Source organism: Oncorhynchus kisutch, unplaced genomic scaffold, assembly GCF_002021735.2.
Source record: "Oncorhynchus kisutch isolate 150728-3 unplaced genomic scaffold, Okis_V2 scaffold838, whole genome shotgun sequence".
Classification (NCBI taxonomy): Eukaryota; Metazoa; Chordata; class Actinopteri; order Salmoniformes; family Salmonidae; genus Oncorhynchus; species Oncorhynchus kisutch.
This window is the reverse complement of record NW_022262783.1, coordinates 56,119-67,500: the sequence shown is the minus strand read 5'-3', so window position 1 is coordinate 67,500 and position 11,382 is coordinate 56,119. Positions and strand designations below refer to the sequence as shown.

The window sequence follows — 11,382 nt, the reverse complement described above, 5'->3', positions numbered from 1 at the left end:
TAGTCTGTAGTCCTTGATAGCCTGTTGTCCTTGATAGCCTGTAGTCCTTGATAGTCTGTAGTCCTTGATAGTCTGTAGTCCTTGATAGCCTGTAGTCCTTGATAGCTTGTAGTCCTTGATAGCCTGTAGTCCTTGATAGCCTGTAGTCCTTGATAGCTTGTAGTCCTTGATAGCCTGCAGTCCTTGATAGCCTGCAGTCCTTGATAGCTTGTAGTCCTTGACACAAGCGTCCAAGTCAGAGTTGTGTTTTTTTTCCATCTAATAGATTTGCGGCGCTCGTACCTGCTTGCCTTGTATTCATTGCTACCGAGTCGTCTGGGTTCGTTCTGCTGACATTGAATGCTGCATTACGGGCTCTCAGCACCATATGATTTCTCTGTACCGTTCATCCAGGGTTTTTGGTTGGGGCATGTCCGGTTTGTTATTGTGGGTACAACGTCATCAAACACATTTCCTAATGAAGCCTTTGAAGGATGATGTACATTCCTCAATGTTGATGGATGAGTCCTGCGGGGATGAATCTTTGAACATATTTCAATCAGTATTAACAGAACAGTCCTGCAGCATTAGGTCTGCCCCCTCTGTCCAGCGCCTCACTATTCTCGGAGTTGGCGGTTCCCTCTTGGGATGCTGCTTGTAGGCGGGGAGTAGGGACAGAGAGAGACGCGATCTAATTGGCAGAAGTGGGTGCGGGGGATGGTTTTGTACATGTCACAGATGTTTGTGTACACATGGTCCAGCACGTTGTTTCCTCTCGTGGGGCAGGAGACATGTTGATGATGGTTTGGAATAAGTTTATTTAAAATCTCACGCAACAATTAAGCTGTGATAATAACAAATGAATCCAGCTTATTTTCAAATGAACACATACTGTACACTCTTCTCCCTGAGACGGAGACAGTCGACTACATCTTTGACATTCAAACCTTTACATTCAGCTTCATTTCAATTGAGCAGATACACAGTGCTGCAGTCATTTAGTCTCCCCTCTCTGTGATGTAAACGGCAGAATGTAGACAGAAGATACACAGTGCTGCAGTCATTTAGTCTCCCCTCTCTGTGATGTAAACGGCAGAATGTAGACAGCAGATACACAGTGCTGCAGTCATTTAGTCTCCCCTCTCTGTGATGTAAATGGCAGATTGTAGACAGCAGATACACAGTGCTGCAGTCATTTAGTCTCCCCTCTCTGTGATGTAAATGGCAGAATGTAGACAGCAGATACACAGTGCTGCAGTCATTTAGTCTCCCCTCTCTGTGATGTAAATGGCAGAATGTAGACAGCAGATACACAGTACTGTAGTCATTTAGTCTCCATGAACACTGTCACAATGTTGATGGGATATTGTTTGTACACATGGGTTCTGTTGTACAGTACTGATGGGATATTAGTTGTGCACAGTGGTTTTGTTGTATTTGTCCTTCTGAACATCTTTTTGTTTGACTTTTCCAGGTAAAAACTGCTCTACACCTGTTATTGAATGTGCGTCAGGAGATAGGACAAAATGCAAAAATGGCGGCACCTGTTATATCTTTGCCGGAGTGGTTCACTGCACTTGTCCACCAGGTAAAGTTTGTTCCCTTATCAGATACTGCACTGTACTGTGAACTACAGTTTACTCTGAGAAAATAAGGTCCTACCTAGAACCAGAAATGTTGTTGACTTGCCCCTGTAGAAACCCTTCTGGTTCTTTTTTAAAACCCTTTCTTCAGAAGGACCTCTTTCGTTCCAAGGTTCCATCTACAACCTCTTATCCCTCTAACCCTTTAGAACCATTTTCTCTAAAGTAGGTAACAAAAGACCTGTATCTGGGTGATTTAATCCTGTTGATATATCGTTATCTGGCTCTGCTGAAAGTTACATTAAACCACAAAACACCTAGTTTAAAAAGGAAAGTTATCCTGCAACAGCGTGATCAAATTAAGATCTTATATCTGAAATCCATTGAAGTCAAATTAGTATTATGCCTCCATCTTTGTACACAATCATTGTTAAGCAATTTATTCAATTTATAGACCCTCCGGTTGTTTTTAGATGCTCTTGTTGTTTATTCTACAATAATCCCTTTTGTAAAATCAGTAGTAAAAGGCTGAGTCCTAAATGGCCCCTAATGGCTCTGGTCAAAAGTAGTGTAGGGAATAGGGTGTCATTTGGGATGCCGGCAAAGAGGCTATGTTATTGTTATTGATTACTCTGTGTGCACTCTGTTATTACCAAACCAAACCTAATTTAAATAACATCCACTGGATCATAATAGAGAGTAGTCGACCAAAGCCATGCATTACTTGAATGAGTGTCTAATTATAAATGTAGGAAAACACAAACACCCCTCAATACCTATATGTAGGTTGGTGGTTGGACTATATTTACAAATCCTATTTCCTAGTATTTCCACTGTGTAAGGCCCTCTATTTCCTAGTATTTCCACTGTCTAAGGGCCTCTATTTCCTAGTATTTCCACTGTCTAAGGGCCTCTATTTCCTAGTATTTCCACTGTCTAAGGGCCTCTATTTCCTAGTATTTCCACTGTCTAAGGGCCTCTATTTCCTAGTATTTCCACTGTCTAAGGGCCTCTATTTCCTAGTATTTCCACTTCCTAAGGGCCTCTATCTAACTGTGAAAAATATAACATATGTAAAGCAGAAATCATAAAAGAGAAATGTCTTACAATGACAGGAGCATCTTGAGAAATGACAATTCAAGCCTGTGTATCAGAAGGGGTGTGGGTAGAAGAATAGAACACAGAACACAGCTGCTATTCAACACACAGACATCAATCAGCTCTTTGATCCAAACCCCAATGCATACAGGATGGGGAGCCGATGACTGCTCTGCACCCGTGAACCAGTGTGAGTTGAATCCCTGTGACCCGGAGGGGACCCTGTTCTGTGAAGAGCTGCCGAACGGCTTCAAATGCGTCTGCCAACACGGGTACATGGGGCGGCTGTGCGAAATCCCCATAAGTCACTGCGTCGATGGGCTGTGTCATCGCGGATCAAAGTGTGTGGATCTACCGAGAGGATTCAAGTGCCATTGTTTACCCGGTAAGCTAATCACCAGGAACAAAGAAACAGGGCGTGTGATTTTAATGGGGTGTGTGTGTGCGTGCTTGGCATGTGCGTTGCCCTGTAAGACATTGGCTCCTTGTTACTGAAACCTGTGGTAATGTTTATATTTATTTCAGGGTCTTGTCCCTGCATTTAGGATGACTGAATACTAGGAGAAAGGAGAATGCAGCATTTCCTCAACCTCTCCTCAAGCACCTCTGGCTGCCCCACTTATTTCCTACTGAAACAAGAACAACTGATTGAATTGATAAAATTAGTAGTTGACCAATTGAATCAGGTGTGTTAGTGGGTTAAGTTAACCAGTTGATGGGAGCCAATAACAAGGTGTGTTAATATGTTAACCATTTGATCGGAGCCAATGAAAGGTGTGTTAGTGGGTTAAGGAGCCAATAGAAAATGTGTGTTAGTGGGTTAAGGAGCCAATAGCATCCCAGAGAGAGGAGTAAAGTTTGATAAAGAGGTGTTTGGAATTGGGTCTGAACTCTGAATTGCCAGTATAACATTCTCTGATTTTAACAAAAAGAAACACGTTATTACATTCTCAAAGTGATTCCCTCATAATTCCAGCCCTTAATTCAGAGGGTCTCATTCGTCTTTTCTTCATTCAGGTTTAACGGGACAATTCTGTGACGTGAACATAGATGACTGTGAAGAGAAGCCGTGCGGTGTTCTGAGTGTTTGCAAAGACACCGTCAACGGCTACAATTGTTTCTGTGCACCTGGATTCATTGGTGAGTAGTCATACGGCAGTTCCATTACACACTTCTCTCAGAAGCATTCAGTTCCTCTTCTCTCAGTAGCTTTCAGTCTCTCAGTAGCATTCAGTCTCTCAGTAGCATTCAGTCTCTCAGTAGCATTCAGTTCCTCTTCTTTCAGTAGCATTCAGTCTCTCAGTAGCATTCAGTCTCTCAGTAGCATTCAGTCTCTCAGTAGCATTCAGTTCCTCTTCTCTCAGTAGCATTCAGTCTCTTAGTAGCATTCAGTTCCTCTTCTCTCAGTAGCATTCAGTCTCTTAGTAGCATTCAGTTCCTCTTCTCTCAGTAGCATTCAGTCTCCCAGTAGCATTCATTCTCCCAGTAGCATTCAGTTCCTCAGTAGCATTCAGTTCCTCTTCTCTCAGTAGCATTCAGTCTCTCATCTCTCAGTAGCATTCAGTTCCTCTTCTCTCAGTAGCATTCAGTCTCTCTTCTCTCAGTAGCATTCAGTCTCTCAGTAGCATTCAGTCTCTCAGTAGCATTCAGTCTCTCAGTAGCATTCAGTCTCTCAGTAGCATTCAGTCTCTCAGTAGCATTCAGTCTCTCAGTAGCATTCAGTTCCTCTTCTCTCAGTAGCATTCAGTCTCTCAGTAGCATTCAGTCTCTCAGTAGCATTCAGTTCCTCTTCTCTCAGTATCATTCAATTCCATAACACACTTCTTTGACACGGCACATGTCCTACAACACCCATTTATCTACAGTCAGAAGCCCCCCCCCCACCTCTCCTCCCTTCCTCTCCCCCTACCTCGCCTCCCTTCCTCTCTCCCCTTCCATTTCCCCTTACCTCTCCTCCCTTTATCTCCATTCCTCTTCCCCCTTTCCTCTCTTTCTCACATCATTAAGGAAGCTTATTTGATTAAAGGGGGCCTTTTTATTTGTGTAAAAATCTGGCAGATGCTTCTGTGTATGTGTGCGTGCAGTGTGCGTGCAGTGTGTGTGCTGTCTGTGTGTCTGTGTGTGTGCAGAGTGTGTGCATGTGTCTGTATGTAGACTATGCATGTGTGGACCTTCATGCAGTGAACCTCTCCTGTTTTTCCAGGTAATAACTGTGAGGTGGAGGTAAACGAGTGTCTGAGCCAGCCCTGCCACAACGGAGCTTCCTGCTCTGATGAGCTCAACGCATTCAGCTGCTTATGCCCAATCGGAGTCACAGGTACACACACACACACACACACCACACACACGTACATTTGTACTGTAACCCTTATGGTTTTTGTCATGACTCAAATCAAATCAAATGTATTTATATAGCCCTTCGTACATCAGCTGATATCTCAAAGTGCTGTACAGAAACCCAGCCTAAAACCCCAAACAGCAAGCAATGCAGGTGTAGAAGCACGGTGGCTAGGAAAAACTCCCTAGAAAGGCCAAAACCTAGGAAGAAACCTAGTGAGGAACCAGGCTATGTGGGGTGGCCAGTCCTCTTCTGGCTGTGCCGGGTGGAGTTTATAACAGAACATGGCCAAGATGTTCAAATGTTCATAAATGACCAGCATGGTCGTATAATAATAAGGCAGAACAGTTGAAACTGGAGCAGCAGCATGGTCAGGTGGACTGGGGACAGCAAGGAGTCATCATGTCAGGTAGTCCTGGGTCATGGTCCTAGGGCTCAGGTCCTCCGAGAGAGAGAGAGAAAGAAAGAGAGAATTAGAGTGAGCATATGTGGGGTGGCCAGTCCTCTTCTGGCTGTGCCGGTTGGAGATTATAACAGAGCATGGCCAAGATGTTCAAATGTTCATAAATGACCAGCATGGTCGTATAATAATAAGGCAGAACAGTTGAAACTGGAGCAGCAGCATGGCCAGGTGGACTGGGGACAGCAAGGAGTCATCATGTCAGGTAGTCCCGGGGCATGGTCCTAGGGCTCAGGTCAGTTGAAACTGGAGCAGCAGCACGGCCAGGTGGACTGGGGACAGCAAGGAGTCATCATGTCAGGTAGTCCTGGGGCATGGTCCTAGGGCTCAGGTCCTCCGAGAGAGAGAGAGAGAAAGAGAGAATTAGAGAACGCACACTTAGATTCACACAGGACACCGAATAGGACAGGAGAGGTACTCCAGATATAACAAACTGACCCTAGCCCCCCGACACATAAACTACTGCAGCATAAATACTGGAGGCTGAGACAGGAGGGGTCAGGAGACTAACATATCATATGTGACATCACAGGACGTTGACTGTAGGAGTTGACAAGGCAGCACAAATAGACATGGGACCAAAATGTCATCATTAATACTTAAACCCCTTAAATAATTTGAAATACCTTACCTTAAAGTATGTTTCTAAGATGTAAGATATAGAACAGGGCTCTCCAACCCTGTTCCTGGAGAGATACCCTCCTGTAGGTTTTAACTCCAAACCTGTTCCTGGAGAGATACCCTCCTGAAGATTTTAACTCCAACCGTGTTCCTGGAGAGATAATTTATGACAAATATACACAAACGTTTGTCTCTACATTAACTAACATATTCCTCTCAATTGTACATTTTTGGCTTGACTCGTTATGACATTATAACAACTTACATCTGGTTCCACCATAATGTTTTGTCAGCCATCTTTTTTGAAGAACGACACAAGGCAAGGGTGGCTCGCGTTGTTAAGTTCGTTAGAATGAGGAGACCAAGGTGCAGCGTCGTAGGCGAACATCTTACTTTATTAAAAATGAACACCGAAAAACAACAAAATCCAAAACAAATGTAAAGTTCTGCAGGCTACACAGCACCTATACAATATCAAGATCCCACAATCTAAGGTGGGAAAGGGCTGCCTAAGTATGATCCCCAATCAGAGAGAACCATAAACAGCTGCCTCTGATTGGGAACCATACTAGGCCAACAAAGAAATAGAAACATAGATTTGCCCACCCAAGTCACACCCTGACCTAACCAAATAGAGAATAAACAAGGCGCTCTATGGTCAGGGCGTGACACGCGTCAAAAATCGTCATTGGAACCACTCGATATGATTGGTCATATAAAAACCTATAAAAACCCAAAATGAGAGCAATGAAGCCGGGTCTGGAGCAATGAAGCCGGGTCTGGAGCCATGAAGCCGGGTCTGGAGCCATGAAGCCGGGTCTGGAGCCATGAAGCCGGGTCTGGAGCCATGAAGCCGGGTCTGGAGCCATGAAGCCGGGTCTGGAGCCATGAAGCCGTGTCTGGAGCCATGAAGCCGTGTCTGGAGCAATGAAGCAGGGTCTGGAGCCATGAAGCCGGGTCTGGAGCCATGAAGCCGGGTCTGGAGCCATGAAGCCGGGTCTGGAGCCATGAAGCTGTGTCGCTGGGTACCTCTAAGTCCCGCGGGGCAAGTTTGTAACTTTTAAAGGAGGAACCACTGTACCCTCCTGTAAGTTTGGGAGGCTGTATATGCTGTAATGCACTATGTACAGTTGAAGTCGGAAGTTTACATACACTTAGGTTGGAGTCATTAAAACTCGGTTTTCAACCACAAATTTCTTGTTAACAAACTCTAGTTTTGGCAAGTCAGTTAGGACATCTACTTTGTGCATGACACAAGTAATTTTTCCAACAATTGTTTACAGACAGATTATTTCACTTATAATTCACTGTATCATAATTCCAGTGGGTCAGAAGTTTACATACACTAAGTTGACTGTGCCTTTTAAACAGCTTGGAAAATTCCAGAACATGTAATGGTTTTAGAAGCTTCTAATAGGCTAATTGACATCATTTGAGTCTATTAGAGGTGTATCTGTGGATGTATTTCAAGGCCTACCTTCAAACTCCTTGCCTCTTTGCTTGACATCATGGGAAAATCAAAAGAAATCAGCCAAGACCTCAGAAAAGATTGTAGACCTTCACAAGTCTAGTTCATCCTCGGGAGCAATTTCCAAACACCTGAAGGTACCACATTCATCTGAACAAACAATAGTACGCAAGTATAAACACCATGGGACCACGCAGCCATCATACCGCTCAGATACATTCTGTCTCCTAGAGATGAATGTACTTTGCTGCGAAACGTCCAAATCAATCCCAGAAAAACAGCAAAGGACCTTGTGAAGATGCTGTAGGAAACAGGTACAAAAGTATCTATGTCCACAATAAAAGAGTCCTATATCGACATAACCTGAAAGGCCGCTCAGCAAGGAAAGAGCCACTGCTCCAAAACCGCCATTAAGAAAAGCCAGACTGCGGTTTGCAACTGCACATGGGGACAAAGAATGTACTTTTTGGAGAAAAGTTTTCTCTGGTCTGATGAAACAAAAATAGAACTGTTTGGCCATAATGACCATCGTTATGTTTGGGGGAACAAGTGAGCATGGGGATGGCAGCATCATGTTGTGGGGGTGCTTTGCTGCAGGAGGGACTGGTGCACTTCAGAAAATAGATGGCATCATAAGGCAGGAACATTATGTGGATATATTGAAGCAACATCTCAAGACATCAGTTGAAGCTTGGTCACAAATGGTTCTTCCAAATGGACAATGACCCCAAGCGTACTTCCAAAGTTGTGGCAAAATGTCTTCAGGATAACAAAGTCAAGGTATTGGAGTGGCCATCACAAAGCCCTGACCTCAATCCTATCGAAGATTTGGGGGCAGAACTGAAACTGCGTGTGCCGAGCAAGGAGGCCTACACACCTGACTCGGTTACACCAGCTCTGTCAGGAGGAATGGGCCAAAATTCACCCAACTTATTGTGGGGAACACAACACCAGTTGTGATCACGTAGCAGTTCAATAACAGAAACACCACTGACCCCAGTTGTGATCACGTAGCAGTTCAATAACAGAAACACCACTGACCCCAGTTGTGATCACGTAGCAGTTCAATAACAGAAACACCACTGACCCCAGTTGTGATCACGTAGCAGTTCAATAACAGAAACACCACTGACCCCAGTTGTGATCACGTAGCAGTTCAATAACAGAAACACCACTGACCCCAGTTGTGATCACGTAGCAGTTCAATAACAGAAACACCACTGACCCCAGTTGTGATCACGTAGCAGTTCAATAACAGAAACACCACTGACCCCAGTTGTGATCACGTAGCAGTTCAATAACAGAAACACCACTGACACCAGTTGTGATCACGTAGCAGTTCAATAATAGAAACACCACTGACACCAGTTGTGATCACGTAGCAGTTCAGTAACAGAAACACCACTGACCCCAGTTGTGATCACGTAGCAGTTCAATAACAGAAACACCACTGACACCAGTTGTGATCACGTAGCAGTTCAATAACAGAAACACCACTGACCCCAGTTGTGATCACGTAGCAGTTCAATAACAGAAACACCACTGACACCAGTTGTGATCACGTAGCAGTTCAGTAACAGAAACACCACCAACACCTTTGTTGAGGTCTGTTTTACGAAGTGAAGTCAAGCAAAGTCAATTAAAACAATATAACTTGACAGCCTATAGCAATCCACTGTGTAATTAGCTATGCTAATATTCCTATATGCATGTAAATTAATGCTGTCCTGTACGAGAGGTGTACAACCATTATAACTATGTCAATGTTCATTATGTTCAATACACTGGGTTGTGTCCCAAATGGCACCCTATTCCCTTAATGTGCATTACGTTTGACCAGAGCCCCGGTTAGCTTATCACTGCTCTGGTCAAAAGTAGTGCACTATAAGGGAATAGGGTGCCATTTGGGACCGTGCTGGGTCATGTAAGGTTATATTGAAAACATAAGGGATAATTTATCTAATGTCAGACGAGAGGTCTCTCTATTATTTCTCAGTTCATTTCAATCTGAATTGTTAGGAAATTGTCTGAGTTAACTAGATGAATATATGCAAATCGAGGGATCCATATTTTAGTAACCCATCTTGAACCGAGTTTCTCTCTTTTATTTTTAGTTCAGAAGGTGGATAGCTCGGAGGCTTTTAAGATTTCACTTGTAAAGGGGATTCTTTTTAACACTTGGTTTATAATTGGTAGGAATGGGAGTTTTCATGAAACTGTTCCTTCCTCTTTCATTGTCTTTCCCTACAGGTGACTACTGTGAAATCAACATTGATGAGTGTCTGTCAGGGCCATGCAGACACAATAGCACGTGTTTGGACCTGGCCAATGGCTATGAATGTGTCTGTCTACCTGGCTTTACTGGTCAGTGCATCTAACTTACTGAATTTTAATGAATTAATGCATACTGAACTAAACAAGCATTGACAATATAACCTACTGAATTTGAATCTTGTAGCTTTATTTTAGCAAACTATAGTAGGCTCTATTCTATTCTAATCTGCATAGCCATATTCATGCTTTACCATAGCCTCACTGGTAGATTTTCACCAAGAAAATCCTTCACACAGAAGTTTGTGTCCGTGGGCGGTATCGTCTACAGACAAAGATGCCTGTGTAGTTTGATTGTTTTCCAGTGTACGTCTTCAACAACGTGCTGCTTAGGTACACTGGCAACTACAATCTATATTTTGAACTCTAGTGTTGCTAGGCAGCGGTGGAACAATGGAAATAGATTCCTATGGGTGAAACACCTTAATGAAATAGATCTGCCAACCCCAGGGGAGAGGAGTGAGTAAAGGGATGTTTACATGCCTGTAGTCTGGACAAAGCACATCACACGTCGACAGCGTCCCAAACAGCATCCTGTTCCCTACATAGTGCTGGACCCTGGTAGTGCGCCGTATAAGGAATAGGATACCATTTGGGATGCAACCATTTGTTGTGTTCTCTGACTAACTGATGAGGAGTGAAGACAGAAGATACACAGTTAGTTACTGCTCCATGGGCTCATTAGATCCTGTTTCCTGTGTCCAACCGAAGAGATTATTAACTGTCCTGGTTTGCATCCCAAATGGCACCTTGATCCCTTCATAGTGCACTGCTTTTGGACCCATATGCCTCTGGTCAAAAGTAGTGCACTATATATGGAATAGGGTGCCATTTGGGACGTAGGCCTGCTACTAGTCTCACTGACCCCTAAAAACATGACTTATTTATTTGTTTATGTTGTTGTTTGTATCAAAGGCGCTGGGTGTGAGTTCGACATTGACGAGTGTGCCTCTTCTCCCTGCAAGAACGGAGCCACTTGCATTGACCAGCCTGGCAATTACCACTGTCAGTGTGTGGCTCCATTCAAAGGTAATGAACACTGAGAGGGTGTGTGTGTGTGTGTGTGTGTGTGTGTGTGTGTGTGTGTGTGTGTGTGTGTGTGTGTGTGTGTGTGTGTGTGTGTGTGTGTGTGTGTTCCTGCGTGCGTGTCACTGTGTGCATGTGTCCCCATTTTTGAAAGGTAATGCACACTGAGGGAATGGGGACGATCACCAAAGTTAATTAACCTCCCTGAGCGTCCCTCTCTCACCTGCCTGAACTCATTCTGCTGCAGTCTTCAGCAACATTAGTAAGGCTTCATTCTCTGGTTGTGGCGATGCTCGACAAAGAAGATGAAACCCATTGCTAATCCTCCAGATGGTGTGTCTATTTCTCCTAGCCTTGGTCCCCACTAATGTGTTGTGTCTTAGTGCTGTGTAGCCTTGGTCCCCACTAATGTGTTGTGTCTTAGTGCTGTATAGCCTTGGTCTCTACTAATGTGTTGTGTCTTAGTGCTGTATAGCCT

The 11,382-nt window shown here is 44.0% G+C and overlaps 1 protein-coding gene across 1 annotated transcript in view; it reads left to right on the top strand.

The window, feature by feature from the left end:
• The window catches only part of LOC116362547 (protein eyes shut homolog), a gene marked incomplete at its 3' end in the record, with an annotated part of 129,638 nt that overhangs the window by 72,376 nt on the left and 45,880 nt on the right, over window positions 1–11,382 (top strand). Inside the window, exons 13-18 of the mRNA XM_031816619.1 lie at window positions 1,454–1,567; window positions 2,812–3,045; window positions 3,678–3,800; window positions 4,864–4,977; window positions 9,798–9,911; window positions 10,794–10,907. Of these exons, the coding sequence (XP_031672479.1) occupies window positions 1,454–1,567; window positions 2,812–3,045; window positions 3,678–3,800; window positions 4,864–4,977; window positions 9,798–9,911; window positions 10,794–10,907 (813 nt within the window). The remainder of the gene's footprint in view (window positions 1–1,453; window positions 1,568–2,811; window positions 3,046–3,677; window positions 3,801–4,863; window positions 4,978–9,797; window positions 9,912–10,793; window positions 10,908–11,382) is intronic.